The sequence below is a fragment of the Ambystoma mexicanum genome, chromosome 6q (genome assembly GCF_040938575.1).
Source record: "Ambystoma mexicanum isolate Mex_15411 chromosome 6q, UKY_AmexF1_1, whole genome shotgun sequence".
In the NCBI taxonomy this organism is placed as follows: domain Eukaryota; kingdom Metazoa; phylum Chordata; class Amphibia; order Caudata; family Ambystomatidae; genus Ambystoma; species Ambystoma mexicanum.
Window position 1 is genome coordinate 467,567,208 of NC_090937.1, and position 19,308 is coordinate 467,586,515.

Genomic DNA, 19,308 nt, shown 5'->3' on the forward strand with positions numbered 1-19,308 from the left:
GTGAGTTTGAAGGCAACATTTTGGTTAAAAGAGGCCCTTGTACATGGATGCTGATGTTGATTGCAGGTGCAGTGCCTGTTTCTGCATGTGTGTTGCATGCATTCAACCATGTATTGTGGAGGGACAGGATGGAAGTGACATTTGACAGAGCCACTCATGTGTTATTGCTTCCTGTCTAGGGGAATATTGTACTGTACCCTGATGCTTGTGTTCTATGTCTCCGTCTATGCAGCGTCAAGTGAAGAAGAGGGCAGAGACGGCGCTGTAGAGCCAAGCGGCAGGGATGCCTCCACCGGGCGGCGAGCAAGGCCCAGCCACCCTCCCAGGAATTGCCATCATCCGGAAGCGAGGGGCCGGGTGCCGCGTCTGCCACTACAGCTGTAGCGGAAGGGCCGGGTGAGCCCCCACAGGGGCTTGCAATGGTAGAAGACGGTGTGGAGACATCCAGGTTGGTGGTCTCCACAGAGGAGGAGGAGCCCGCTGAGCCGCACATGGGGCCTGGTGGGGGTAGTACCATTGGTGCAAGTGGTGCAGTCCAGGGCCAGGGTCAGGAGGCAGCACAGGTCACCGCAGAGGGGCCTGTGCATGTTGCTGTCCTTGACCCTGTGACTGCACCACCATGCACCAGCAGGGATGCCCTGTCCCAGGCCTGTCCGCAGGTAGGGGGGAGTGCCATGACCGTATGGGCTCTGTCCTGGTTGGTGTCGCGTTGCGCACGTGTGACATTCGTGATGATGTGCATGCTTCCTGGGCGGAGCATGCATGCCATCATGAACAGCAGTGTCGCGACGTGGCACTGTTGGGAGGGGCCCTGGTCGGTAGGTTCCTACATGTGTCGCGCACTCTGGCGGACCTCTCCTCCTCTGTGGAGACTATGCGCCAGTCGTTCTCCCTGCAGTCTTCCGGCCCAGATTCCACCACGGCCCCCTGTGGACCTGGCCTGACCAACACAGCCAGCTTGGTGGAGATCCCATCCCTGCCACAGTCGGGAGTCGGCGGTCCAGCAGGGGTGGACACCCCAACAACTGGAGACCAGCACATGGAGGATGTGCAGGCATCATCGGACAGGGCACATGGACAGCAGCAGCAGCAGCAGGCTCTAGGTGGGAGCAATGATGGCTCGGGGCCATCGACATCAGAGAGGCAGTCATCGGCCAGAGGGCAGGAGGACCCTGGAATGGGTGTGTCTTCCGTGTGACTGCAGTTGGGCCAGCGTATAGATGCGGAGCGGCGGCGGGCAGAAGAGGCACGGCTCACCATGGTCAGGGTGGAGTTCTCCATGCGTCGGGCGTTGAGGCGGGCAGCGTGCCTCGAGGCAACTCGCAGGGAGTTGGAACAGGCCATGAGTGCATCCCTGCGAGACCTCGGGGCCAGGGCAGAGTCCCGCCTCTGGGACATCGACATGGAGTTCGATGATGCCCTGGACCGGGACATCACAGAGTGATCCGCAGGACTTGCCCGCCGCCATTGTATATAGTTTCATAGTGTTAGGTTTCCTTTCTGTTATTATTTATTTTGGGGCGCTTTGACAATGCCCCACGTTTTTGTATATAGTTCTTCATTATGTAGGGTTTTTTCTAGTTTTCAGCTCAAAGGTTGGGCTCATGGACCCTGGATTTGTACTTTGTAAATAGTTCAACAATGGATTTCACTTTTTATTTTGAATTTTTTTCCCATGGATCAATGGTTTTGTCTTGGTTTATCACTTTGGATTTGTTTTGCCGGACAGTCACTTTGGACAAATGCGCATTTGGATTGATTTTGATTCTGCGTTCACTCATTTTCTTTTTATATTTTGGACATGCAGCTTTTTCTTCATCATTTCCATTCTTGTGTGTTTCATTTCATTCCCTTGCTTTTGTTTTTAATACATTTTCATTTCCTACTTCAATGTGTGGTATTTTCTCTTTGGTTACATCCATGTCAGGATGTGTGTTTTCTCAATCTCATGCATGCATTGTGTGGGTGTAACAGAACTGTGTTGATGTGCATACTTGCCATTTGTGATGTGTCATGTGATAGGGATTACATTGTGGGGTGGATGTGATACCTGGTTGTGTGTTTGGACTGGGGTGGCATGGGGTGTGATGTGGGTGGCCATAAGGCCCATGATTGAGGATCGTCATGACGTGGGGTCGGGGGGACCTGAGTCGGGCCCTGACCCTCACTGATGGTGGGTGGGGGTGCTGGGGGAAATGAGTCAGGCCCTGACCCTCCCTGATGGGGGGTGAGGGTGCTGGGGGACCTGAGTCGGGCCCTGACCCTCACTGAAGGGGCATGGGGGTGCTGGGGGACCTGCTGAGTCGGGCCCTGACCCTCACTGATGGGGGGTGGGGGTGCTGGGGGACCTGAGTCAGGCCCTGCTGGCAGGTGACCCTCACTGATGGGGGGTGAGGGTGCTGGAGGACCTGAGTCGGGCCCTGCTGGCAGGTGACCCTCACTGATGGGGGGTGGGGGTGCTGGGGGACATGAGTCTGGCCCTGGACCTCACTGATGGGGGGTGGGGGTGCTGGGGGACCTGAGTCAGGCCCTGCTGGCTGGTGACCCTCACTGATGGGGGGTGGGGGTGCTGGGGGACCTGAGTCGGGCCCTGCTGGCAGGTGACCCTCACTGATGGGGGGTGGGGGTGCTGGGGGACATGAGTCGGGCCCTGCTGGCAGGTGACCCTCACTGATGGGGGGTGGAGGTGCTGGGGGACATGAGTCGGGCCCTGACCCTCACTGATGGGGGGTGGGGGTGCTGGGGGACCTGTGTCAGGCCCTGCTGGCAGGTGACCCTCACTGATGGGGGTGGGGGTGCTGGGGGACATGAGTCGGGCCATGCTGGCCAGCACCCTCACTGATGGGGGGGTGGGGTTGCGGGGGGACATGAGTTGGTGATCACTAGTGCAAGGTGACATGTGGGCTGGCTGGGGGGCATGCCCATGTAATAATGTCGCCACAAAAATCTTGCCATGCAAAAATATCGCTGAAAAATGGCTGTTTTTGTGGCGACATTATTGCATGGAACATGTGGGGGACACCCCCGCAACCCCCAATTTTGTACACGTACCCCGCTCGCACAGGGCCAATCGCGTGTGAAACTTCCCGCGCACCCCCGAAATCCACGTACCCCGCTCGCACAGGGCCAATCGCGTGTGAAACTTCCCGCGTACCCCCAAAATCCACGTACCCCGCTCGCACAGGGCCAATCGCGTTTGAAACTTCCTGTGCACCCCAGTAATACACGTACCCCGCTCGCACAGGGACAATCGCGTGTAAAAATTATTGCGTACCCCCGAAATCCACATACCCCACTCGCACAGGGCCAATCGCGTGTGAAACTTCCCGCGTACCCCCAAAATCCACATACCCCGCTCGCACAGGCCCAATCGCATGTGAAACTTCCTGCGTACCCCCGTAATCTATGTACTCTGCTCGCACAGGCCCAATTGCGTGTGAAACTTCCTGCGCACCTCAGTAATCCACGTACCCCGCTCGCACAGGGCCAATCGCGTGTGAAACTTCCCGCGTACTCCGAAATCCACGTACCCCGCTCGCACAGGCCCAATCGCGTGTGAAACTTCCCACGTACCCCCAAAATCCACGTACCCCGCACGCACAGGCCCAATCGCGAGTGAAACTCCACGCGCAGGCATGTACGTGTATTCGGAGGGGTGCGCGAGGAGTTTTACACGCGTTTTCGTGGTTGGGGCCTGTATGCTGGTCCACTGGCCTGTGCGCCGTGTATGGGATTTGTGTATGGGATTTGTGCGCTGTGCATGACGCACGGGGAGGGGTTGGGGGTAACTGGCGCTGCTGCAGGGTCGCTGCGCAACTCTGCTCCACTGCTGGTAATGGATGTTAAAATCCATGAAAATCCATGAATACGCTGTGTGCGGAAATGGATTTTGGCGCACGCGGCTGGCGCAGACTGTCACACGCGCACAGCTGTGTGCGCCACTTGTGCGCTAAATTCTATGAATTACCCCCAAAATATCAGCCAAGGACTCTGCTGCACGAGAATGTTCTGAGTTCTGGGAGCATGTGCAGTACCTTATAACTACAGACAGAGTCACTCGTGATGTCATATTAAGTGGTACAATTCTACCAACCATATTGGATGGGCACTATACATATAGGGTCTGCTCCATATGGGATTCCTGGCACTGGTTAATCTTCATCTCTCCATCACCGTCCATGTGGGTGCTGCTGGACTCGTTATCCATGGTGAGGCTGGTCCAACACTAATTGGCTGCTCTGTTCTGCGCTCTTACCTTATCATTGTTGCACACACCTGGCACACACATCTATGGGCTGCAGGAAAGCCGAGGTCACACTAACTCACATGCTTCACTCATTCTCAGGCAGCTCAGCAACTCCCAAGGTCCTCCACCTTAGTTTTGGGCTATCATTTTGTTGTTATTCTGCAACTCGCTGCACAAATAAGGTGACCCATTTCTGAGGGCGTGATTGCCTTGTCTTCTGATTTTAGTGATTGCTGTGGAGTGTAAAAGGTTTATGGTTGGTGATCTGGGTTTGGGTTTGGGTGGTGCTATGGCATGCAGGGGTCTCAGGATGAAAGCATTTCAAATCTGTATTTCTCATGTTTGGATCGTTGGGGGCAGGAGGCTTCGCTATTTGTCTCACAGGGGTATGCAGTAATAAAATCACGGCAAAAAAAGTCTGCACAAAATATATGCGGAAAAAATGCTGTGGTTTGACCCGGTAAAGGTGTACCCCATTATACCATTTAAGAGGTCCGGGGGTTGCGGGGGTGTCCCCCGCATCCATTACATGGATTGCGGCGGCAAAACCACAGCATTTTTGCAGTGATTTGTTGTGTAAACAGCAATTTTTGACGCGATTTTAATACATGGAACCCTCACAGGATGTATTGGGAATACCAATAGGTGGTATTACAAAGGATATTAGGAAAAACAGTTGTGGCTTGGTATAAGGAATGGGTCTGGGTGGTAGTCAACTATTTTTTGTATATTTTCTCTTGCTGTCTTTTGTGGTAAAAAAGGAAGGAAGGTGGATGAGTCACACTGTGTGTGTGTATGTATTAAAGTAGAGAAATGTAAAAGGGGTGGGGAAAAAGTGGGTTGATCTGTATTTTTGAAGCACATGCAGCATAGCAGTAGGGTTTAATTGAAGCATTAGGGACGTGCGCAACTGTGTTGTGACAGAATAAATGAACAATTGATAGTAGAAACAAAGGAAGGGTGGACATCCTGCTCCTGGGCAGAGCAGAGCTCCCATACCAGAAACATGGCCCCTCGCCTTACTGCTGTTTCTCCCACTCCCCACCCCTGATGTCTGTCTTTATTAGAATCTATGGACCAGAGCCCACCAATCATAGAGAGGAGGCGTTCCTGCCCTGAGAGCTGCCTGCTGTACCTGTGTGTGGCTGCCTGGCTGGCAGATCAAGTAGTACGCCTCACAAGTAGCCTGTTGTGCCTGGAACGCTGCTCGACTTGGAACGTGGACCATGGAAGTTCGTACGAGAATAGCAGCATACATCCTTTTGGCTTACTGCACAAAAACCCAGACTCATTTAAAAGTGGAAAAGGTCGCTTTAATGTGACAGGCCAAAGCTTACAATCATAACGCATAACTGGCTCCATGGCCTAACAAACTAAATGGCTATTTAAACAGTCAATTAACATAACTTAAACATTTCCCATTTTCCCCCAACAATTAAATAATTAAATAACCCATTTCCTCCCTAATGATCCCTTGGATCCTACCGAATCCTTGCCCCTTTTCCAGGCGTCCCGCTTTTTCCCCAGGGGCCATGCCCCTCCAGGCTCAATACCTGATCCACCGGGGTGACCTGCTTGTGCAAGCAGCGCCACCCCCTCCTTTCCCGTGTCATTCCCCCATTGTGCTTCCCCCCCCCCACATCAAAAGGGGCCATGCCCCCGGCACCCCGTACACCTTTGACCCCTTTCAACTCCCCTCTACACCAAACTCCTCTCACCTGGGACCTGCAGCCAGCCTGACCTGCCACATCAGCAACAATATTACACATAACTTCCCCGATGCCCTGACCTGTCACTCCAAGCTACCAACCCCCCACTTAACCGACCCCAACCCTGAACCCCCTTCTTCCTCATCCTCCCCTGCTCAATGACCCCCCCTATACAAAAAATTTCGCTAAACAAATGAAGGGGTGGGAGGGAGGGACAATTGACAAGTCCTAACCGTCGCCTGCCTCCCGAACCTTCCCTGAGCCCTTAAATACCCCGGGACCAGGCGCTCTACCCCTAACGGCCACTCGCTGGCCGTGTGCAGCGCCAAAATATTCCCCGGGGGGAAACGCTTCGCGTTCCCCCCGGGGCCCCCCTTTTGGCTTACTGCACAAAAACCCAGACTCATTTAAAAGTGGAAAAGGTCGCTTTAATGTGACAGGCCAAAGCTTACAATCATAACGCATAACTGGCTCCATGGCCTAACAAACTAAATGGCTATTTAAACAGTCAATTAACATAACTTAAACATTTCCCATTTTCCCCCAACAATTAAATAATTAAATAACCCATTTCCTCCCTAATGATCCCTTGGATCCTACCGAATCCTTGCCCCTTTTCCAGGCGTCCCGCTTTTTCCCCAGGGGCCATGCCCCTCCAGGCTCAATACCTGATCCACCGGGGTGACCTGCTTGTGCAAGCAGCGCCACCCCCTCCTTTCCCGTGTCATTCCCCCATTGTGCTTCCCCCCCCCCACATCAAAAGGGGCCATGCCCCCGACACCAGAAAAACCCTCCCCTGAGGAGTTCTTTCTGCCCCAAACCCCCCCCCCCCTCTTTTTACCTCAAACTCTTTACCCAATCTCCCAGCCATGAACTCAAATCCGCCAGGTAGTAACTGTTCCCGTATATGGACAAATGTACCCCATCCCCTCTAAAAACAAGAAACCCCTCATATGTTATCTCCTTATGGTCCATGACCCTCACTTTCACTGACGCACAAAATTTCTCCATTTCTCTATTTATCCCCTTCCTAGCCCGCTCAATCGCTCCCTCATTCCTTGCCCCCCTCCAAACTCTTCTCGGCAACAACTTTGTCCATACTACCACCGCTTGAGGCCAGATATCCCTAACCCAACCTAAGTCCCTCTTCATCTTTCTCAGCAGAGCCACCCCCGTATCCCTAACCAGGTCATTTTCCCCAGCATGCAGCATCACCACCTGAGGAACCCCATATCGCTCTCTCATTCCTGCCAGTATGGGCAGCAGCTGATCCCATCTCAGGCCACCCACACCATGCCACCTCACCACCACTTCTTTATAACTGCACCCCAGTTGTCTGCCAAACACCCTTTTCTCCGCCTCTTTGCCAGCCCATTTCACAATTGAATGTCCCACAATCCAAACTTGCGCCAACTCCCCCTTTCCTTGCACAGCATCTGAAACAAAAATTACACAAATTACTGACAAGTCATCTTTTTATACAAAACAAAACAACTCGCCCCTCCAACTCCTCCACCAACTGTCTTCATTAATCCCTCTTCCCAAAATCCCTAACGTAACCCTTGTATTTTCCCGATCTCCAACGCCCCAAGCTTTTCAAACGTTCTTCAGAAAAACCCAACCTGCTGCCCTCAGATGCTGCGCCCATCCTAAAAGAATGAGTCCCAAACTCCTCCCCCTGTTCTCCTACCCTGCCCAGCGCCTTACGCAATACTCCCAAAACCTGCGCTGCTGAAACCGGGGATCCATCCGCATGCTGGAAAACCAGACCAGAGTTAAACCCGCAGCGCTCCTTCCATACTTTGCCCACCTTAATTGGACATAGACCTTCGCTCCCTCGACCCAGCCGGACCCAAGAGCCCTTTCCCTTCTGATCCGTCTTTGACTTTTTAATCTTGATGTCTAGCCCTTCTTCTGTGATCTGCACATCATCCCACTGCAGCCCCCCTAGCCCCCCTTTTCCCCCTACCAACTCAGAAACCCTAAATGCCCCAAAGAATAACCATGTAAAGCAAGCTGCAAACAATTCCACTTCCCATACCGACCAGCAAACTCCCCCCAAAACCTCAATCAAACTCTGCAGTAATGCAGCCGATATCGGCCTCCTCCTATCTTTGTCCCTCTTACTCTCCCTTGCCCATCCTTCCAACATCCTACATGCCATCTCCCCCCCACTTGGTTGAAAACCCCAAAACCATTTTCCGTAAAAGGAGATCCCTGCTAGTTTTCCTGTTATCGTTGCCCTTGACCAGCCCCTGTCAATGCACCTCAGTATGAAGTTAGTCACATCATCCCTCCTCCGCTCTTCCGCATCCCATCTGCCCCTCCAACTCCTAGCACCTCCTCTAATAAACTCCTCCCAGGCCCTCCTGTATGACTTCCTGGATGCCGCGGCCAATGAACCCTCCACCAGTGCCAGCGCTCTCATCCTCCTATCTTCCACAGCTCCTTCGGAATCTGCCGCCCCTCCCGATCTGCCTCTGGAGCCAATCCACGGAATCTCTGCCATTGAAAACGAGATAATGCATCAGCGATGCCATTATCCTTCCCTGGCACATGTGTTGCTTTAAACACCACATTCCATTCCATGCAACGCAAGACAAATTCTCTCATCAATCTTGCCACCCTCTGATCCCTCGCTGACTGCCTGTTCACCACATGGACCACGCACTCATTGTCTACATTGAAATTCACCTTCTTATTTCGCAGCTCCTTCCCCCACAACTCCAATGCAACCAGCAATGGAAAAAACTCCAGGAACGCTATGCTCCTCCCTTCCTTCAACCACCTCTCCGGCCATTTTTCGGCACACCATTTTCCTCCCCAAAACACTCCAAAACCACCAGCCCCCGCTGCATCCGAGAGAATCTGAACTTCCCAAGTCACTGGATCTCCCTGCAACCACATAGACGTTCCATTGAAACTCTCCAAAAAACGCAACCAAATCCTGCAGTCCTCCCGCACTGCCCCCGATATTCTTATCCTATGATGTGGGCACTTCGCCCCCGCCATGGACCTTGCCATATTTCTGCAAAACGTCCTCCCCGGGGCCACCACCTTACATGCAAAGTTCAGATGCCCCACCAGCCTCTGCATCTCTACCAGCATCATTTTCTTGGCCCCTACTGTTTTCTCCAACAGCGCCACCAATTTGCTCACCTTGTCGTGCGGCAAGCGTGAGGTCATGGCCACTGAATCCAACTCAATTCCCAGAAATGTTAACACCACTGCCGGCCCTTCCGTCTTGTCTTCGGCTAATGGTACCCCCAACTCCTCCATCAAGTCTTGAAACGATTTTAGCATTCTTCTGCAATCCTCCTCCCTCTCTGCCCCGCTAATAAACAGAAAATCATCCAGATAGTGCAACACACTCTCCCACCCCGAGCTGAATGAGAAAACCCACTGTAAAAAAGAGCTAAATCTTTCAAACAGCGCACAGGATATTGCACACCCCATAGGCAATGCTTTGTCTATGTAAATATGGTTCTCAAACTGCAACCCCAACAACCAAAAATCCTCTGGGTGCACTGGCAATAATCTAAATGCCGCTTTTATGTCACACTTAGCCATGAAGGCCCCTCGCCCTTCTTTCCTTATTAACTCCACCGCCTGGTCTACACTCGCGTACACTACCCCACACTCTTCCGGGGCAATGAAGTCATTAACTGACATACCCTCCGGCCAAGACAAGTGATGAATCAGTCTGAACTCCCCCGGGGCTTTCTTGGGTACCACCCCCAGTGGAGATATTACTAGGTCACCCGGTACTTCATCAAACGGACCCACCATCCTGCCCGCTTCCAATTCCTTGCTCAATTTTTTCCTTACCACTTCCATATTCTCTCTTGCTGACTTCAGATTTTCCGCCCATCTCCGCACCCTTGGACCCTGGTAACCTAATCTAAACCCCTGCCCAAAACCCTCACTCAAAATCTTAGCCCCTTCCCTATCCGGGTAAAATTGCAACCACTCCTCCAGCGACTCCAATTTAATTGGAGTAAAAGCTTTTCCCCCCAACCCCTCTACCTGTCCCTCTCCCCCTTCCCCTGTCTCCTTGTTGGAAACACTGCGTGAGCGGGTGTTTCCCCCCGCACTTGCTGCACTCATGCTTATACCTACACATTGTTCTTGCACAGTTCTCCTTATTGTACCCCCAGCATGCTGCTGTGGATTGGCCCCTGCCTCCTCCCCCCGCCCCTTCATGGGCGGGGCGACCAAGAAAGGGCCGGAAAGGCACTGGCAGCCCGCTCGCCGTGTGTAATGTCGGGGCAGGCCTCGTTGGGGCCATCCATTGCAGCCACAAATCCATATCTATCTCCCCCCAGACCGCCTGACTGTCCTCCGCCATTCTTGCTCTAAATTCTTCGTCATATCTTACCCAAGCAAAGCCCCCAAAGCTCGTGAAGGCCTTCCTTATTACATCCATGTATTTCAGTAAAGCCACGCAACGCTCCGGGAATTTTTCGCAATACACGCTGGCATAAATAATAAACGCCGACGTCCAATTTTCAATGGTCACCGGGACCCTCGGGCGTGAAGCCAACTCTCTCTCTTCCTCCTTGGACCCCTCTTTCGCTCTCACCTCCCTATGCAACAACTTGAAGACATCCACAAATTCACCTCCTTGTATCTTCTCCCTGGTTGCTGCCATCAAATGTGCCCCCAATGGCTTTGTTATCCCCATGTATGGCAATTTCTTCTCCTTCCCCTTTATCTCCCCCTCTTTATCTTTTCCCGCTTGCATCTCGAGCCCCACTGGCTCCACCACCTTGTCCGTTTGGACCTCCACCGAGCAACTGTTCTTTCCAACCCCTTCAGCACCCACAGCCTGCACCCCTACTTCCTTCATCCCACCTTGTAGAACCCCCAGCTCATCCTCCAACCTTCTATTTGTGACCCCTCTCTGCCATGCAGCTGACCATACCCTTTCCCTCTCACCTCTTTCCACGCCCGCCATCTGCGGCCTGGTCTCCACACCGCTGCTCCTCCTCTCCCTTCTCAGAGGGCTCCTGCTGCGGGGACAAAACATGTCAGCACAATCGCCCAGCCAATAATTTCCTTGACCCGCTACGCCCCGACCCCCCTGTACTTCCCTTTCCCCGCCCCACCTTGAACTTCTTCTCTCCTCCGCCCTTCCCCTTTCCGCCCCGCAATCCTCAAAATCCCATTGCCCCCCGTATTCATCCCAACCAACTTCATCGCCCCTTAAATACCATTGGGGATGCGGGCTCCTGCCCGAGGTTAAATGCAGATCTTCCTCCGAGCCCGGGGCGTCCGCCCCGCCACTCATCTGACGTCTTCCCGGCGAGGCTGTGGCAACCTCTGCCTGGTCCTCTTCTCTTGGGTGAGGCGTTCCGACCTCCACCCTGACATCCTCGTTGCTAGGGGCCGTGCTGTGCCCTCTAGGCTCTCCTTGCTTTGACTGAGGAGGGGCCGTACCAAAACCCTCAACCTCCATCTGCACAGCGGGGGCTGCGCAGCGCCCTCCGCCCCCACTCCTCCTATCCGGGGGGGCCGTTCCGCGCCCCACCCTACCCTCAAGTGACGGGGACCTCTCCCTCCTTCTCCCACCCGCACTCTTCTGTAGGTATTTACCCCCTTTTCCTCTCTGCCCCGCCACACCCACCTGTCCTCCACCCCTGCCCCCACTATTGCTCCTTCGGGCTCTACCTTCCTTAGCACTCCCTTCTACCCTGGGGCTATCATACCCTTCTCCCCTTTCTGGCTGAACCCCTGAACTCATTACACCCCCTTCTGCCCTCCTGTCTATCTCCCTCCTCATCTTCCTACCTCTAGATTCCCAAATCTCCCCTTTTCCTGCCGCAGGGGTGCAGGCTACCACCGCTGCCAATGCACCGTCTGCCGCCGCTCTGCGCTGCGGCCGGCCCCCACCGCTCCCTTCTTCTCCCGTAACTTCCCCTACCGCACTTTCCAATTGGGCTGTGGTTGCCCTGCTAATGATTTCCAGAGCCTTCCTCAAAGCCCCCGCATCCACCAGCCCCTTCTTGCTCGCTCCCCGGCCTGTCATTGTGCACACTAAAATGTGTGTGCCCCGCCAATACAACCCTCAAAAAACTTGCCCTAAATAATCTATGCCCCCGAGCCGGGACCTACCCTTGGAATAGCCCTTACCCCCTTTGTAACCTCCTGTGCTAAAAAAGGGGAGCAAAAGCGCCCCAAAGGCGAAACCCACAAAAAACCCCACCCAAACCTAATATGCAAACCTGAGAATAGCCTACTAATATAGTCAATCACTAATGTGCCCCACTTTAGAAAAAACCTTCCTTAACTGAATGTATATATATATATATATATATTTTTTTTTTTTTTTTTTTTTATACTGCTTCCCTACCGAAAAAATGGAAATTAATAAATCAGCAAAAAATTTTTTTTTTTTTTTTTTTTAATATTTTTCCCCTTGCCCCCCTAACCCTTAACACCCTGCCCTCCCTTTCCCCAACCCTATTCCCCAAAGCAGAAGCCCTAACACTCACTAAAGCAACCCAAGTTAGCACTTGCTAACAGGCAGAGCACTGCCACCTATCTGCGTCAGGCCCACACCGCACTCTCAGTTAACTGGATGCGGCTCCTTTAACACCGCCGCCCAGCCCCTTATCTGCGCGAGCGTTGTTGACAAACGCCCACGCACGCGGAGCTAAACTCTCGGAGCGAAGCGGGCGGAGAAAAGGAAATTCCCCGCTTACCCGCTCCCGCGGATCAGCTGTGGCTCCGCTCCCACTTCGGCCCAACCGTCGACCCAAAATGAGAGGCGGCCGGCGCGGAGCCTCACCAGCCTTTCCCTCGCTCGCGTACCGCCCACCTAAGGACCCCAGCAACTAACTACACCGGTAAGTCGAGAGGGGTGTCTTATCTACGGCACCCCTCCTACCCTGCTACCCAAAACTATAATTCCCTTTTTTTTTTTTTTTTTTAAAATTACCCACCCTCCTTAACACTTCCTCAATCCCCCACCTCACCTGCACTAACCAAACAGCTAGGCCCAAAGACACGGGGAAGGCTCGGGAGCAGGCAACGGGACCTGTGCAATTGACAAGTCCTAACCGTCGCCTACAATTGACAAGTCCTAACCGTCGCCTGCCTCCCGAACCTTCCCTGAGCCCTTAAATACCCCGGGACCAGGCGCTCTACCCCTAACGGCCACTCGCTGGCCGTGTGCAGCGCCAAAATATTCCCCGGGGGGAAACGCTTCGCGTTCCCCCCGGGGCCCCCCTTCTTTATGAACTTTGGACTTTCAATACTGGCCCTGCCCCTGATAAGGTAGGAGACTACTTAACACAGAGGCTGTGCGCCATCTACACGCACACCTCTGCAAGTAGCCTCACAAATAGCCTATTGTGCCTGTTTGGCCTGGAAGTCATCTGGCATTTGTGTGGCAGTCTTTGAGGTATGCGCTCCCAGATAATATGTTCGGCCGATAACATGCAGTGTTTAACAGCTGCGCAGAGGTATGCCCATTGAATGCTGTGCTAGAGTTTATATAGTGCGTATTAGCGCAGACTTGTGACAGCAAAAAAAAAGTGTGTAACATTTAATAGTAAACTGAATAGAAAAGTTTTACCTGTATCCAAAGTACTGACCAGACACGCAAGTATGGCGCTGGCCGTTGCAACTTCTTTGCCTGTTTCGTCCGACACGGACGAAGATCTCATCGAATGTGCACAGACATGCTCACTGGAAGGGGGTAGCGAGTAAAATACAAGTAATGCTGGTTTTCCCGACTCCTCAGTGCTTATATGAGGTAGATGAAAACTCGACATCTAACATACTCACTAATACTGATATGAATTCAAGCTTTATGTTTGCTAATACTCTGCCAATCTTCAGTACGGGGGAAATCACTCTCTTAGGTCTTACACAGCACTTGGAAACTATTACGGAAGAGTGTGGCAGCCACCACACCAAAAGGGCGAATGAACCCGATGAACCCTATGAAATAGGTCACGCCAGCGTGAATGGTTTGATGTTCATAGAATTCAAAAAGCATTTGAGACTATTGAATAAAATAGTCTTGGCCCTAACGGCCCTGACCGATTTGTGTCGCATGATGATGAATGAGTGGGGTGCATCTTGTAGGAAGAACTTAAAGACTGAGGAAAATCATAAAAATCCTGTCATCTATTCTTTGGCTACAGTAGAACAGCCACAGGATTCGGGTAGTGAACCCATCCTGATACCTGATCAGACTATTTTGAGTCATGATGAGGACCAACCCCATTTATCCAATTTAACAGCATATCCAGTATCTTCCGAGGGAAAGGGCAACAGTGTAAGTAAAGATAATGTCTCTGTGATAACATTTTTTTTAAAAAAGGACAAAAAAGCAAAACGTCAAAAAAATATGTCCCTCAATAGGGGTTTCAATACGAGCTCGCGCAAGTTCATGAGAGGCATGGACTTGAGTGGTGATTTAGCGGAGTACCAAAAAGAAAAAGCTATAACTCATGGGCCCTTAAATAAACAGCCAGCTGGCTAACAGCCCAATATGGGTCCATTCCTATGCCTCTGACTACAGTGGAAACAGAGCCCACTAACCAAAAGGAGTATTCAGATGGGCCAAACAGTCTCACAGACGCCTTAAAACATAAAGAGGTGACAGACAGGATAGACAAGAATCCAAGGCTTAAGGAAAGGGGGTGGCAAATATAGTTGATATATTTAAAAACCCTGATGCTCAGTCACGTGCTAACACTGCCTCCTCAGTGTGTCCCTTAGTACCATCTGTACCCCCATATCCGAAGGTTCATTCAGTAATTTGCCTGGATGACTCGCAATCTGCTACAGGTCCTAATTTGGAAATGGCCAATGTGGGAAGCGAGGGCCAGCTGGAATATGCTGGTGGCGCGAAAGCAGACCAAAATGAGAAGCGTACCAAGATTATTCCGGATATGAAGCAATCGAAGCTTGGTTCGGGTGCACCATGGGAGGGGCTCACAGAACAATCCCTCAGCAATATGATTGAAAATATACTAAAAAAGCAAAAGCAAAATGAGAATAACGTCACAATGACTAATGAGCCATCAAACCACATACAGGCAGAGGATATTTTAGGAAATATGCCGATTCTGGGGGTGACACATGATACAATGGGGTGGGGTACGGCAGGCACTGACCAAGCTTGGAATGTATTAAATGATGTCCCTGTAAAATCTAGCAATTTCACTCATAATGAGGAGCCAATAGGGTATCTTAGGTACCCGGTCTTTTCCAATGAGCCTAGCCTAATCATGTACTATGTATTTGAGGAAGGGGGACCAAGAGCATTGACTAGACCATACATTTTAAATATGTTCAACGAAATCCAAGAATTATGTTTGATGACATCCTCAGATATACAACTGGTGGATTTTATCCAGAACCTTTGCTATGATTATGTATGGCTAATCATTAAACCGCCTTTGGTACATGCTACACTCTTGAAAGAAGTGGGTTCCCTCCAGAAAAAGGGATTTGATATTGTCCCCTATTCAGTCATATCTTCTAACAAACTACCAAATGCGAATTATGGGAAAGTCAAAGTAATGGATGGCAAAACAAACGTAATAACACCATTACAAAATGAAGGGGTACAGGTGATAAACAAAGCTAAGTCCTGCTTAAAAGACATGCAGGAATGGCGATGGCTTGCTCTTTCTCTGCGTGAATCAATAGAGTAATTAAAACTGACACCGAAATCCCTTTAGCGTAGAGAACCACTTCCAACTCGTTTCATGGACTAGTAGGGGTTATAAACATTTGTTGCATGGTACTCCGGAATGTGATATACTGAAGAAATACGATTTTATTCTGTTACAAGAAACTTGGGTTACAACTGATCTGCATATGGACGGGTACAACACAATATGTTTACCAGCAAAAAAAAAACCTTAGGCGCGGACCAAGTGGTGGCCTTGTTTTTGCATACAGAAATGACAATAGAATTATACTTGAGGATAGTTCCTTTGTGATGGATTGCACCATTTGTGCTAGCTTCCAATTGGTTACCAACAGCGGGAATGCTCATATTTTGATGTTTAATGTCTACTGGAAAATATGCTCAGTGACTGTGTGTTCCCTGGAGGAGTTTTTTGAGTGTCTAAATACAGAGATTGGTAATTGGCTTGATATTTACCCACAGTTCTTCTTATTGCTCGCGGGGGATTTAAATGCAGAATGTACTTTCACAAAAGATGAAATGCAGCTGATTCGAGCTGCTCCGCCAACTGGCCAAAACAAAAGATATAGAGGGTGTCAATGGTTAGATTTCGGAAAGAGTTGGGGTTTGGAACCAATGTTTAACATCTTACCTACATGGTCGGCACGTGGCTCCAGCTCGATTATAGATTACATATTCGTAAGTGTCCATGACGCATTGTTTTGTAACAACTTTAGAATAATGAGCAATCTGAATAGCGATCATGCAATGCTGAGTTTTGATCTGCCTTGGGCCAAGGCCTGTGATGTGGGTACATACTTTCCAATGCAAATTGAAGTTTGCAATGGCTGTAGGCGAGTAAAGTGGACTATGGGTAAATTGGTACAATTCAACTGTATTTTGACACAAGATTTTGCATATAAGGTTGTTAGGTACTCCGTGGACTCATTTGGAGAGTATACAGAATGCATCCTAGATCGTAGCAAAGTATTTCTAACAGCACACAAGAAAAGAACCAAGTTCATAAGCATACCTTTGCACAAGTTTAAAAAAATGCAAAAACAAATCTCTGAAAAGCTATTCAGTGTATAAAAAAAAGGACATTGGGGACCTGGAGAGGAGGCTAAAGATTAAACAATGTAAACAAACATATTAAAAACTGGATCAAAAGTATCAAAGGTGTAATTACCCAAAATGACGGTGAATCTATGATTAGAGCAATGAGGGGAACAAATTCATGCAGTTATTGGTCACAAATAAATAGTATAAATATAAATAGTATCCAAAGTTCACAACAACAACTGAAAATGAATCCGATTGATTCTTTAGAATGGTCGGCTTACTTCGGTTCCTTATATAGGAATTAAGATGTTGAATGGGTACAAGAGGATAATATAGAGGCTGGGTGGTCCTCAGATATATCTGTTCTAAATATTAAAAGAACAATTAGCCAAATCAACCTCTACACCAGGTCCTAACCATCTGTCCTTTGCAAATCTTAAAAGCCATGTTGTTATGTAGTCAAAACTGCTGAATATACTCTTTTGGGACATTTGTGAGACAAAAAAAGATACCCGACTCATGGAAAATGTCTTATGTTTTGATGCTATTTAAAAAAGGTAATCGGCTATACGCTAAAAACTACTAGACAATTACGTTACAGAATGTTGAATCAAAAATCTTTTCTGCTATTATATTGTATTGGAAAAACTTACTACATGGATGGATGCTAATTCCATCCTAGATTATAGACAGATTATATTGAATAAGACCTTTCCTTGTTACAAATGCGCCAAACTAGTTAAAGGTTTGATCCCAAAAGTATTATTTATTGTTTCCACAAATAGTTTTGTGTTTCAAGACTTATTTCAGAATGCGTTTGCCCTTTGCATGGTGACACATGTTTCGGCACACCTTTAGTGCCTTTATCAAACCAGGGCTAATGTTAACAAAAAATGCATAACATACACAGTAATCCCATGTTGAAACATAATAATAACACAACACGATCACAGAAAAAGGTTAAAAATAGAAAAATAAAAAAATATAATAAATAATAATAAATGATACATGATTACCATTTGATAGTCACAACATTGTCAAGTTTCATAATAATCCATGTTTGACAAAATCAAAATAAGGAAAACCGGAAAAAGAGAAGATAAGAGAGAAAAACAAAAAGAAAAATCAGGAGAAAAACTAGGAGGGGGATCGGGTGAGGAATTGTACGGAAAAGAGAATAACATGAGAAATAAACATTAGTAAGGCCATCTTATTAAGTCAGATATACTATTTTTTGCTCTATTTTATGTATAGATGTGAGGATATTTGGTTTTCTTGCACATATTGTTGTCAAATATCTATAAACGCATTCTATTACCCTCTTCACATACCATATAGTCTCATATTTTGTAATGTTACCAGATTCTTACTTCTAATATTAAGACCAAGAAAACGCTAATGTACCCCTGTATTTATGGTGCTGTATTGGACAATAAGTAATTGCATTACCTGAGTACTTGATATGTTAGTGCTTATTCCATCTGTACATGACGTAATAACCGGGTTCAATCCCTAATGAAAAATGTAATTATGAATTAGTAATGCTTTTAATGTTTAGAAACATAACTTCCCGCCACTTATGTTCGGACTCGAATCGTCATTGGGTTCCACGATTTTTGTATAACATGACCCCTGTCATGATTGCTAATAACATATTTATTTGGCTATAGTTGTATCGATCTTAACGCAAAAACTGTGATCCGGGTTCCACCTGCAATGAAATATCCGTCAAGGGAATTTAGAAATCTAACCATGCTTTTCCGATTTAATGTCTTGAATACGAATGAGTTATTAACAATTCAGGGGGAACAATGAATGCAGGTTCTGTAATCAAATTGGAGTGACGGAATCCCTGAAACACTTATTACTAGTCTGCCTAACCTAATGTACAACAGGATAGATAGTTTTTCGAAGTTTGTAAATGACATATCAAATGTCGATAGAGACAAACTATGGCATGAAATGCTACACGGATCTTCTATTGCATTAAAAGTGAAAGTGAATGTATTCCTACAAAATATATGTTCTCTTACATGAATGCTGTAGGGAGCTCTATATCCAAAAGACTAAGCAGAGTAAAGTGGGCACAAAGTTGGGTAAATCATTTTCAATGAAAGATCATTAATGACCCTGGTGTGATGTGCTGCTTACGGTCATACTCAAGATATACTAAGTTACACTGTGGGAAGGACCATTATTGTAGTGGCATAGGGTACCTGACAAATCATTATATATATGTTTAGAAATTGGATTTATGATGTAAACCTGTTCTATTGCCACAGAGGTACTGGCACAGATCGATTAAATGTAAATGGTATGTTTAAGAATCTAATAGTTAGAAACGGTGACTTAAGATGCAAAACTGTTCATTGATATTTTGCTGTTTTATATGTTATACATTTTGTAATTGGAAATTTGTAAAGGTTTGTATAAACCATAACAATAATAAAAAAGAAAAACAGAAACATGCAAAAAAAAGTCCATCTTGTAGCAGCAAAATATGAAGGGAACAAGTCCAAAATAAGAGAAGAGATTCTAGATCCCTGTCAATTAGTTGAGGATATGAAAGATCAGGAAGGTGAAAAAGAGATGCAATGTAAGGGGATATACCCCGTAACACCTAAACCTGCAGTAGGGTA

The 19,308-nt window shown here is 48.6% G+C and overlaps 1 protein-coding gene across 1 annotated transcript in view; it reads right to left on the bottom strand.

Moving 5' to 3' along the window:
* The window catches only part of LOC138515240 (uncharacterized), a 47,413-nt gene extending 35,917 nt beyond the window's left edge, over positions 1-11,496 (bottom strand). The window contains exons 1-3 of the mRNA XM_069630184.1: positions 11,169-11,496; positions 10,894-10,967; positions 6,797-7,391 (exon numbers count right to left, since the gene is read on the bottom strand). Of these exons, the coding sequence (XP_069486285.1) occupies positions 6,797-7,391; positions 10,894-10,967; positions 11,169-11,413 (914 nt within the window). The 5' untranslated portion in view covers positions 11,414-11,496. The remainder of the gene's footprint in view (positions 1-6,796; positions 7,392-10,893; positions 10,968-11,168) is intronic.
* Between the last annotated feature and the right edge of the window lie 7,812 nt (positions 11,497-19,308).